General features: G+C 48.1%; 1 protein-coding gene across 1 annotated transcript in view; it reads left to right on the forward strand.

The window, feature by feature from the left end:
• Positions 1-6,857: 6,857 nt before the first annotated feature.
• LOC126531184 (transducin beta-like protein 3) overlaps positions 6,858-12,527 on the forward strand; it is a 35,513-nt gene continuing 29,843 nt past the window's right edge. Inside the window, exons 1-6 of the mRNA XM_050178610.2 lie at positions 6,858-7,003; positions 7,171-7,222; positions 7,554-7,649; positions 7,827-7,952; positions 8,376-8,524; positions 11,346-11,516. Of these exons, the coding sequence (XP_050034567.1) occupies positions 6,978-7,003; positions 7,171-7,222; positions 7,554-7,649; positions 7,827-7,952; positions 8,376-8,524; positions 11,346-11,516 (620 nt within the window). The 5' untranslated portion in view covers positions 6,858-6,977. The remainder of the gene's footprint in view (positions 7,004-7,170; positions 7,223-7,553; positions 7,650-7,826; positions 7,953-8,375; positions 8,525-11,345; positions 11,517-12,527) is intronic.

Consider the following 12,527-nt stretch of genomic DNA (forward strand, 5'->3'; position numbering starts at 1 on the left):
AACAGATCGCACTGGATGACTGCAGACAATCGCTGTCACAACGATGCGGGGTGAAGCGCGGCAGCAGCGGCGAGCGAACGCTTCGAGCTGCCTCTGGCTTTAACGCGACTCCGAAACTTAATTACAACACCTCCAACACTAGTTCCACGAGGTCACTGTGAGGATTAGGGGGTCAATCCCATCGCTCGTAATCAGTTGTCAAGATTGGAGTCGGGCATGAATTAGATGGTAGCTGGCCCATGCCATCGTCCAACTTATCCACGCTGAGGACGTTGTTGAAGGGAAGGACTGCTTCTCATCGAGAACGAGAAATATGGGTTTATTTACAATATCTACATCAGGACGTTGCAGTTCATCAGTCTAGCATGACTGCGAGAGAAAGTACACTGAGCAGCCACAAAACAGCGGTTTATAACACTCGGTCCACCATCGATCCCAAGGCGAGGGCAACGTTCGACCAGGCACCGTAGACGAGGGTTTACACACACACCTCTTTGCGCGAGGTTCACTGTCCCCAACCGACGTCAGACGGTCTTCGCATAACTCCGGGCTTACGTCAGGAAAGGCGCCTTTTATTCCCCGAGCTGACCCCCGCAGCGCGGCCGCCGGTTGTCCATTGTCTTGCGTCTTGAAAGGCACGTGGGAAAGGGCCTCGGTGGCGGGTTCCGCGGTGGCGGGTTCCGTCACAAAGCCTGGTTCGTCGAACTCATCTCGGCAATCCCGTGATGCAGAGTGGCGGACGTCTCGCGTTGTCCTGTGGACACAGGTGACTTAAGGTTTGTTCGATTCAGAAAAAGGTGCATGGCACCACAAACGAAAAGGTGCAGGAGGTGCCAGTTATGGTGTGCCGGGCTCACACACTGACTGCAAGGTTCAAGGGTGCACTGCACCTCGGCAGCACCTTGCCTTGCACCCCGTTGAATCATGCACAGGGGTGCAGGGTGCACCACTGCACCTCGAGGAATCGAAGGCCTAGGGGTAGCGCACCGTGAATAGGTGCAGAGAAACTTGGTTGAATCGAATAGACCTTTAGTGACGCCGTGTGGCTAGAGGGTTGCGGTGGCGTTCCAGAAAAAGTTGACGCCGCTGTCGCAACTGGCTGGCAAAACTTGCACCTCAGCGGGCCGTTCTTAACAACACACGGCACACACGAAGCCACCAACCAGCTCAGCTCGCCTGTCTTTGCATCCGCCCCGGATTACCTCCAAGGTAGGGTCTGCGGAGCTGCGTTCAGTCTCGCCTTGGGCAGCAACGGCCGGGCTAGAGGAGGTGATGCTTGGTCACCTGACCCTCCCCCTCCATTGCGCGCACAACACTAAGGTAGGGGCAAGACTGCGTGCATTAAGCCACCAGTCTTCTCGGTCAGACCTAGCAAGCTTTCCCTTGCACATACAGCATACGGCTCGCGGGGCGCGAAATGATCTTGTCGCACTTGGACTTAATGCGGAACCTCAAGACAACCGCGGCAATTCGCCGCGGTTGATTTGCAGCTTCAATCAAAAGGGTAAGCATCGATTACGATAGCAATTCATTAGGCAAAGACGGAGGCGGAATGCGAGAACGCTCGTGTACCAAGCGCTGGGTGCCCGTTAAAGAACATCAGGTATATTCAAAATTAAAATTACTGTATTTGCTCCCCCACGTAGACTAACTCTAGTTCAAATTAATCCGTGAGGCTTGGAGCCCCCCACTGCGGTGTCTCATATGGCTTGTGGGGTTCTCAGTTAAGACGTCAACCAGTCAACCTAGCGAGTCTGGCCCGGAGAACCACTCCTTTCGCTCCCCGACCCCCTTTTTTTTCCTTTGCCACACTTCCTGCAATCGGCTTTGACCCAGCTCTCATGACTCGCCTCCTATAGTGGCGAGCGTTTTCGGCATGGAACGCTGCGAGCATATACACAATGTGTAGCTTATACTTGAAACTCAGTCTTGAAACGGGGACGTCAGGGAATCGATGATGCAGATAGGAATAGTTTATTGGCCGGAACGGTACAACCTACGGTGTTTTCATTTGAAGCTAATGAAAAAGGATAACAAGCGGTGAGGCATATGAGTCTCCGAGACTCCCTACGCCAGCGAACGCGCTATCGGGCCAGGCGGTGTTGCGACGCCTGTTTCTCGAACCTCCACCGGCGTTAGTACTAGAGACTTTTAGCTTGCACGCTATTCCGGTAAACGGGAGCGGTTTGGGCGGATTACCGGATGGTCGGGGCGTAAACGTGAGCGGTGAAGCCGCCTGGTGTTGTAGAGCTCAACCAGACAAACGCATAGCTAAAGCTGCAGTAACTCACCATATCCTGCTTCGCCACCCGTGCAAACTTTTGGCAGCGGCGTAATTGTGAACACGATTACGCCACTGTCGAAAATTTACGCCAGCAGCTAAGCAGAATATAGTAATTAGCTCTGTGTTTGTGTGGTTGAGCTTTGCGCCACCAGCTGGCGCCACCAATCTGGCCGCTCACGTTGACGCCCCCGCTAAACCGGAAAACCGCCCGCGCTTGCCCGAATACCGGACACGCTAAAAGTCTCTACTATTGGGTAGCGTGGCGTTGTCGGCAGGCTGCAGGCGTCCGGTAGACCATGGTGACCAGGCAGGGACGAGACGATTTCTAGTGCGAAATTTGCACTGTTTATTCAATGGTTTGTGAAGGATATAGAAGAAGAGAATGAATGAAAAATACATTGCGGGGCCGCTTAAATAGGCCTGCTAAAATCGTAGGCGGGATCTTGCTCACGTCAACGTCACGTCACATGCACTGAGTCTGGTCGGGGATGGGCGGCTGATCCTTTCGCCTAGGCGACGTTGCACGTGCTTGCCTCCTCTGCCGGCAACCCGCGGAGTCTGTTTGGTTCGCAGAAAGGGTCTTCCCTAGAGTCGGGCAGTTCGCGGAAAGGGTGCTCCCCTAGAGTCGCACAGTTTGTGAAAAGGGTTCTCCCCTAGAGTCACACAGTTTGTGAAAAAGTTTCTCCCCTAGAGTCGCACACCCACAAAGGGGCCTGTAATCACTGCGGGGTGCCTGCCAGATCGGCAACCACTCGAGACAACCGTAGCAAATTAGGGATCCATCCTCCGTTTCGATTAGGCATGGTCTTTGAGCATCCTTTTTGACCGGGGTGTTACACGCCAATCATAACAGCGGATAGTCGAAAAATTAATCTTTAAGGCGTTAGACTTTATTAGTTCGCTGCATATTTTTGCGTCGTTGGCGCCGTCCGCAGTAGTGGGCCGATCACGCACATTCTACAGTTGCATTGAGTTTATGCCCCGGTTTATGCCCGTGGATATGCTGTCATGCCTCTGTATAGATAGAATAAACTTTAATGTCCAACGGATTAGGTGATCTACCCACCCCCCGACACGCAGGGCAGGGGGCGAGTGCCGCCGCCTCAGATGCAGGCTGGGAGGTCTTGGGTCCCAGCAGCCTCTTCAGCCAGTTGGACGAGCCGGAGCTGGAGCTCAGAGTCCGAGCTGCGCAGCAGGGTCTCCCAGGCGTCTCTACTATCTATTTTGTGCGTTCCCCCGGGAGAGTACGGACATTCCCATATTATGTGGTCGAGGGTCCCTCTCGCCCCACAGAGATTACATTTATCGCTCCTGGCCTCGGGGAACATGTGGTTCGCCATAACCGGGTGCGGATATGTATAAGTTTGTAGTCGTCACCACGCGACTGCTTGTCTGTTGTTTAATTTTGGGTCTGGCGGGGATACCAGTCTACGAGCCAATCTATAATGCTGCGTGATCTCCCCATATTTTAGCATGCGCTCTCCGCTCCCTCGGTCATCGAGGGGCCCCGTAGCGGCTCGGCGGTAGAGATCTCGAGCCAGCTCGTGGGCCGCCTCGTTGCCGGGGACGGCTTCGTGCGCCGGAGTCCAAATTATTTGAATTTTTCTATCTAGCTTTCTCTGGCCTAGGATTCTGGCCGCTAAGGGCGAGATCCTTCCCTTGCTAAAATTTTGTATGGCAGTTTTGCTGTCACTGATCACAAATTTCGCGTCCGTTCCAGCGCAAGCTAATGCGATCGCAATTTCCTCGGCAACTTCTATGTTGCGCCCGCGCAGAGTGAGAGCGGTCACGGGAATACCCCGGCCGCTGACGGCCGTTGCCACCGTAAAACTGCCGCTACCTCCCGCTGCGTCTACATAGGCCACCTCATGTTCCGAGATATTACCGAATCTAATTTTTAATGCTTCGGCTCGTTTATGCCTCCTGTCTTTGCTATGTTCCGGGTGCATGTTTTTTGGCAGGGGGGGGGGGGGGGGGTAATCAGATTTTTTCTAACTTCCCTATCTGCTTCCACCTTTTGGGTGGGGCCTCTGTCCGAATTTATTCCAACTTTGGCCAATATGGCTCTTCCTGTCCTCGTGGTGCTAAGTCTCTCAATTTGAGAGGTTCGCACCGCTTCCGCCAGCTCTGTATATGTGTCATCGTGTGTCATGCCGTCATCATCACGCCATCGTCGTCATACCACCTTCATCGTTCCATCGCAATCCCGCTGTCGTCATTCAATCGTGATTATGACGCCGTTGTCATGCCATCGTCGTCCTGTCACGCAGTCGTCGTCATGCAGCCCTTGTCACCATGGATGAAAGAAAACGATAGGTGAGAGCATTACGTCACGCAGCCAGCCTTGGCAAGCAAACGCTCCGTGAGGCCACAGTGGTGGCCCAACATGTGACCTCTGGCGTCGAGATCACGCAGCAAAATGGAGATTTGCCGAGACGTTTGGGTCCTGTCACACAGTCGTCGTCATGCATTCCTTGTCACCATGGATGAAGGAAAAGGATAGGTGGGAGCATTACGTCACGCAGCAAGCCTTGGTAAGCAAACGCTCCGTGAAGCCACAGTGGTGGCCCAACATGTGACTTCTGGCATCGAGATCACGGAGAAAAATGGAGATTTGCCGAGACGTTTGGTTACCGGTAGCTTTTATTCGGTGCGCGCTCGGCTTCTGACTCGCTTGAAAGGTTCTCTCTCTGATGCGGCTCGCCGAACGGACACGCATGGCGCAACACCGCGATTCGATGCCACAATCCAGAAACTTGAGCGCAGCATTAAGCGAAAGTGCCGCAGTGGTGGCCATATTTTTGTTTATTTCAAGAGTTGCAAATGTATTTTTAATGGGTTTCAAAAAAAAAAAAAAAATCCTGAACTACTGAAACCTACCGCGCGCTCTGACATTATTTGAGGGATCACCAGCCGTTTGTGCGCCGGCGCAAGTAAGAGCGGGCGCGAGGCGGAAAATCTGTGGGCTTTTGCTACGTAGGAGGTTTCTTAACGCGTGTTGTATGCGTTTGTCCCCTAGACCAATAGACATGCCGGTATTGCGGAGTGGGGTCGAGTTTGTTTACGCTCCGACGCTGGCTGCCCGCGCGGTGAGGCAGTGGGCATGGACGCCCCATTTGGGGAGTGCTGTGTCTGAAGGTATATCGGACAGACTTTCTCGCGCTTGCGGTGCTGAGTTTCTCGCTGGTGCTGAGTCATTCATAACGGATTAAACCTCTCTTGCCCCTTACGGCGCTCTACCCTAAAAAAAAAAAAAAAAAAAACACGTGATTTTTCCGGGGAAGCAGTATAGGGGCCGTAGTAGAGGCCCGGCCTGCTCTCCTGGTGCAGTATCTTCGCTCTTGGCAGGCTTTCCGTATGCTGCTGTCCGCGACTTTTCAGGAGCATTTTTGAGTGGTCTTCTTTGAAGGAAATAAACGCACAGTGCCTTAGCACCCACGTTTGAACGCCACTGCCTGATGTCACGCCGTGAGGATTATTGGCTTTGCACCTCGCCCACGTTAGGTTAGGTTAGCTCATGTTTAGGTTACTTTAGGTCAGGTTACGTTAGTGTAAAAGGCGTTAGGGTGGCGCAGCGTATTCTCACAGCGGTTACGCCGTGCGGTTATTTGTCTTTGCGTCTCGTCCAAGTTAGGTTAGGTTAACGTTAGATTAGGTTAGGCTAGCGTGGGGTGAGGTAAGGGTGGCGCAGTGTTTTGTCAGACCAGTTACGCCGTGAGAGTTATTGTTTTTTCGTATCGGCAACGTTTCCTTAGGTTAACGTTAGGTTAGGTTAGTGTAAGAGGGGTTAGCGTTGCGCGACGTATTCTCATAACAGTTGCAGGGGCTTCGACCGTCACCGGTGGCCTTTGAGCCACTTGCGTTCAAACACAATTGCTAAGGCGCTCTGACGTCTAGATTTTCAATATATGTACTAGCCCAGGCTCTACTACGGTCCCTACTGCTCCCACGGAAACACATGTGATGTTATTTCCAAGATGCATTGCCGTAAGGCGCGAGAAAGTTATGGTCCGGCACGACTGACTTAGCACAAGCGTCGGGCGATCCCTCAAATGAAGGTCTCGTGCTTTAATCGCGTTGCGGTATATTCTCTCCCCCTCCTATCTTTTTCCTTCCTTCATGCTTGTCATACGGCCGTTACAGTGTACTAGACTACCACCGTGATGCCGTCGTCGTCGTGCCGCCTTCGGGTGCGCTTAACCCATCCTGCAAATTTATTTTTCTTTTCCTTCTTCTTTTCTTCTCTTTTTTACGAGTGCACATAAGTACCACCTAACCCCCTCCTCAAATACAGGAGGAAGCACACGTGCGCGTCGTTGCGCAGTCAGTGCACTGAGCATAGCCTCTGAGATTTAGTACTGCTGCGCATTTAGTCTTGGAGGCCTATAAATTTTGCAGCACTTTTGCAGCAATGTGTACGAGACAGTTGTAGTTAGGTTATGGGACTCTATATGTTATAGTACTAGTAGTTTTTTAGGTGGGAATAGTTTTGTTTGGGAAGCCTACTACATTCAAGAATGCTACTACAAGGTTTGCAGCAAATTCGCAGCAGAGTCAGTAGGGCAAGCGGTGAGCAACCGCAATGAACATCATGTTGTTGGCAAGATGGCCGCCTCCATAGCACGCTAAGCAAAGCATGAGCCGCGTTGGCTATTGAGTTTTATGTGGTGATTGGCGGGGTCTCTGTGCTGCAATGTCGAAGTCTGAATTGAAAGAAAGGTGATATTTCCGGTTTAGTAACCGCAGCTAAGTTTGAAGCACCTATTTGCGCTAGATGCCTGTTGACAGTCCGTGCCTGTTGTACATGCTGGCGAAACTGTCTCAACAGGGACGAGTTCTGTCTAAATCATTGCGACTAATCTCATTGTTTACCTTGTAATTTGCAGCTACAAGGTTCAGTCGAAGTATGACGCCTTCTATACTGGACGATTTGTTGACGTAAGTTTCGTTTATTTCTCTGAGCCAATGCGCGTGTCCATATCGCTTGTTGTCGCTGCTTGAGAACGAAAACGTCGATGTGTCACAAGTTCGCTTCGTACTCTAGCTAATGTATTGTTCTTGCAATCCCACTTAGACATGTTTAAACCAGCAAAAGTATGCTATCGAGGAAAACTAGGTGACTGTCTCGCTATTCCTTTTAGTATCGCATGAAGGGTGCTTTCAAATCAACCTGTAAGCGGCAAAGGTTTGTCTCGTGTTCCGCTGCTAAGCTCACTTGACGCTCTGTATCACCTACTCTTTTACTTATTTATGTATTTATTTCACGTAGTGGCCCGGAAGCGGTGGTTACCTCTACTGTCAACATGGTGCCAGTGTCAAGGTGCTCAACGTCGAAGACGGCAAAGTATCAAAGTCCTTTGACTTGGTAAGAGATTAGAAAATTTGCAACAATGCATTTAGACTTTTCCGTTTTGTAGCTAGCACCCAGGCACGATGCACTTGCGCGTGCTTTTCTATCTTTGATGCTCGTCCCTTTCTTTAGCAAAGTTGTTGCACCATGGGTGATTTTTGAGTTCACTAGTTGCCTTTTTATCTCAAATAGGGTGAGGACGAGGATGTCACAGCCTTTGCTGTTAGCCAGGATGAAACTACATTAGCAGTAAGTGGAAGGAGTGGATTGCTCCGTCAGTGGGACCTTGAAACAGATGTCCTGGCCAGGACTTGGAAGGTAAGTTAATAATTTTGAACATTAATAAATCTGTGTTGATAAAGCTATCAACATTCCATATGAACATCTGTGTGCTGAACTCAGAATGGAAAGTTGGATGAGCTAGTTCACATTCATGGTTGGTAAAGCATGAAAAATGCAAGGCAGTCAGAAGAAACACCACAAGTGGCGACTCACAACCAGTTTTTTTATTGTGCAAATGCTCAATAAATATACACGGCACTGTCAATGAAAACAAAGCATGAACAAATGTCACACACTACATTGTACATGTCAAGGGATTGTTAACAATGCAGCTCATGTTACATCAGTAAAAAATACTTGGAAAGCTTCTCTCCAGAACTCGGGGAATAAAGAGGGCATTAAGGGTTAAAGCACTGAGATCTCTCGTTTCTTTCTTTCCTTTTTCCTGGACACTACTAGTCTTTTCATCAAGGCCCTGTATCATGTATGGTGTTTGACTCGACAAGCACCCTTCTGGCAAGTGGCGGATGTGATTCCACTGTCAAGGTCTGGGACATTATCCGGCAGTACTGCACCCACCACCTACGAGGAGCACAAGGGGTTTTCAGGTTAGTGTCTGACTAGTGTGGCAATTTTCACGTTTTCCTGGCGGTATTGAATTGACGGTGTACTCTGGATGGTTAAAAGGTGCAGGTTTAACAAGTGCACACCTTAAAGGAGTACTAAATGATGCTTTTGACTGTTTATTTTTATTTATTTTGTTGTTAGTGAATGAAGGTCCTAGACCTCTAAACACACACACACACACACGCACACACACACACACACACAACATTGGCAGGTTTCAGAGCACCTTAAATAATATAATATTACATATTTTCTACAGCCACTTTTGGCATTGTTTCTCACAATGTTACTGTGTTGTAATGCCATGACATAGGAAGCAGTCACGTGGGAGCAGGGCATTGTAAGGTTTTGACACTCACTGTGCCTCGCCGTGGTATTGAGTCTCAAAATATTGTGATGTCCTGCTCCCACCTAACCACCTTCTGCGCTGTGATGTCACAGTAGAAACAAAACCTAAACTCACTGTAGAAAAGCTGTTGGTGCAGCCCATTTAGCTCACTGCAGGCCATTTAAGGTGCTCTGAAGCTTGCGAATATATTTTATTTTTTTTAGGGTTTGAGAACACTTGCTTGAACTTGAAGCTGTACTTGTTGGTTTCTTATTCGACAAGTATGACCAATATTCTAAAGACGAAGAAGTATGCCATCAGGTCCCTCATTCACTTTCTTGCTTCTGTTTCTAGTCTGCTTGCTATACTCATAGAATCTGGATGGCTCTAGTGACGTATTTATGCATTATCAGAAGTATAAAGGAGTAATGTACCAGTCTAGTCTATGTTTCGGGTTTGCCTTCCATTTCGACAACGGCATGAAGTCTATTTGTAACATATTTTTGGCATGTGCTTGCTAGACAGTGACTTTGTTGTAATGCTGGCCCAAGTTTGTTACGTGTGGCCATTAAGCAAATACACTGACTGAGATAGACACTTCGGCTGTAACAGCAGCTTGATTACAAACGTGCAATAGATGTACCAACACAGGGTGACACAATGCATAAATGCACCAGAAGTATGTTTCATGCCATTGCCATCTTAGATTAAGCTTTATCTCAATACCTCTTTAACTCAAGTGCAGGCAGTCACATGGATCTGTTGATTGAGATCTGTTGCATTTTAGAGAAAACTGGTGGTGGATATTTGCAGTTTCAATTTAGGCCTTCAAATATTTCACAATAATTAATGAACATTCCAAAAATTTATAAACTCTGCGTACTGGAAAACGCACAAAGTCACCATGTTGCATTGAAAGTTTAATGTGTCTTTTACATTGTGATGTTATAATGTAATAAGTGAGGTTGTTCAGCCTAAATGCTCCATCACCTGCGATCAACAGCATTGCAATACAGTTCAACCTCGATATAACGAAGTAGGTAAAATCAGCAATTTGCTTTGTTATATCGAAATCTCGTTGTATTGAAATTTGACCTTTTATGCAAATAAGTAGAGTTGCCGATCGATTTTTCTTACATGAGAAGAAGCCACAAAATTTTCTGAATTATTGGGCAACCAAAAAAAGCAAATTTGAATGAGAAAACAATTTATTTTGATGAATTTGGGAGTTGGTGACAAATGATATGGTTTCATGCCACGTCGACGATATCCTCACATAGGCAGTACGAATTAGGCGAAACCAGCCATGCGTTCACGTGCACTCTGCCCCTGCGGCTAATAGCGTCGGCCGCACTGGGACAATGCTATCATGAAAAGCGCCAGTAGCTGGGAGCAAATGCATCATCTAGCTCTCTCTCCAACGGGTCACCGAAACTTGAGATTACAAAACCTTCAATACTAAACATGCGGGAAAACAGCTTACATGATGCCATGCCGTCTCGACACGCCCACCCTTTGCACACGCGACAGATTATCTCTAAAGCAGGTTGTGCGGGTGCGGCTGTGTATGCGCTCAGCTGCACTTACAGCCATGCGACGAGATGTGCGCCAATTTACCCCCCCCCCCCCCGCCCCGCCTTTTGCGCGTGCTTGATCGCGTTACCGTGAGCTTGCTCCCCTCCCCTCTTTCCCTTTGCTTGCACGGGGAAGCGGCATGCGTGCATGAAGCCACCATCTTTCTTGCTCACCGTCGCACACTTTCACTCGCACCTAAAGCACAAAGCGTGCGGGGCGCTATAGGACCTTATCACACTTAGACTTTATACAGAACATGATGCGGCTTGGCTTCGATGGTCACTCTTGTCGCGCCGCGCACAATTTGAGAGGTGCGTTTGCGAGCAGCTACTTGTCATTCAATAATTTGACCATCTGTGTCTGCGGAAGTTTCCATTTATTGTATCGGCATTCCATTGCTGCAGAAGCGAAATTTCACTATATTGAAATTGCATACAGACACACTTCGTTATATTGAGAATTTTGTTACTATATTGAAGTTCGTTATATCGAGGTTTAGCTGCACTAGTATCTGTATGTTTTTGTTATGTGACTTTCGTTCTTGTATTACTACATATGCATGGTAGTGACAAAGCTTTCCTTATCAAAAACATATTTAATTTTGTTTCTTTCTTCTTGCTACCCAAACAAATTATCATATTTACTTGATTCTAATGCATACTTCTTTCGAAGAAAAATTTACTGAAAAGGACATGCACATTATGTTCAATATGACACCAAAACTATGATAATGACAAGCTATCATCATTGTCATGAGAAGTTTCTGTAATCCAGTCCACACAATGCTGCAGTTGTGGGAGCTGTGGTAGCATTTGTCCATATCTGGCCATGAAAATCTTGTGCACATTGGTGCACCTGAAGTCGGAGGAGAAATGATTTGTTGCTGTATGACTGCACAGCGTTGTCCGTTTTCACCCTGATGCTCAAGTGGGCCGGCTGTTCGGAGCAGCTGATGACTATCACATCCACGTCTGGGACCTGTCCAAAAGCACTCTGTTGGGCTCCCTCGAGGGTCATTTCTCTGTTGTCACTGACCTACAGTTTCTAGACAAAGAAAGTAGGCTACTCAGGTAAGGGCAGTTGAATATCTTACTGGAATGCTGTTTTGCTCAGAAGGATGCCATTTATCTTGTTTCTATAAACTACAGCAGGGCAGTGATTGTAGCTTGTATGAAAGCTCCCTTTTGCTATTATGTTGTTGCAAAGTGTCACATTTAAATGACCTTCATAAATTATATCACTGATCAAGGTTGTTGGATAAAGTCTTAGTCACAGTATGTGTCTTGCTGCATCGACCATGGCTGTGAGGTTGGAACTAAAGCTGAATATGGAGCCTTCTTTCTTTTTTCGATCTGTGCCTATGCATTGGTTGGCAGTGCATTTTGTGTAAAATTTCAAACTTCTGTTTTGATACTCCAGCTTGCCTTAATCACGAAGGCAAATCAGAAAGTCTTTCCCCCTATGTTTTATTAGCCAGAATAACCTACATACAGGTAGTTACAAAAATACTTACTATTCTACGGACCTTGCACTATTTTTCCACACAGTCCCCACACTGGTTCAGACGTTTGTCCCATCGCAGCACTAAATTTGAGATGCCCGTGTGGTAGAATGTGTCTTGCTGACTGTGGAACCACTGTCGGACTGTTGCCTTAGCTTCATCGTTGCATGTGATTCGCTGTCCTGCCAGGAACTTCTTCAGCAGACTGAAAACACGTTTCCCCTTACATGTGGTGCATTTCCCTGTGGATTTGTGATGCGCGTTCGTGCCTTGCTCAATGGAAAATGCATCACACTTCACTGCCTGTACGCTGTGAGTGTGGGAAGCACAACTGCCATCTTCAACAACTCACAGCGGTGCTGTGCTGTGGAGCTACCGGCAGATAAGGCTGGGCCTGTCCAAGGTTTTCTGCTGGGAATGGATATGTTGACTTCGCATTTACAGGCGTAATTTGGCCAAAAAGAAACAGGGGCAAAAACTTTCTGATTCACCCTCATGTAGCAATAGTGTTCTTTATTTTACATATGACACTTTGCATTTCAGTGTCCTTCTTGAACTGTTATAGACATGTTGTTCTGTA

The sequence above is a fragment of the Dermacentor andersoni genome, chromosome 5, assembly GCF_023375885.2.
Source record: "Dermacentor andersoni chromosome 5, qqDerAnde1_hic_scaffold, whole genome shotgun sequence".
In the NCBI taxonomy this organism is placed as follows: Eukaryota; Metazoa; Arthropoda; class Arachnida; order Ixodida; family Ixodidae; genus Dermacentor; species Dermacentor andersoni.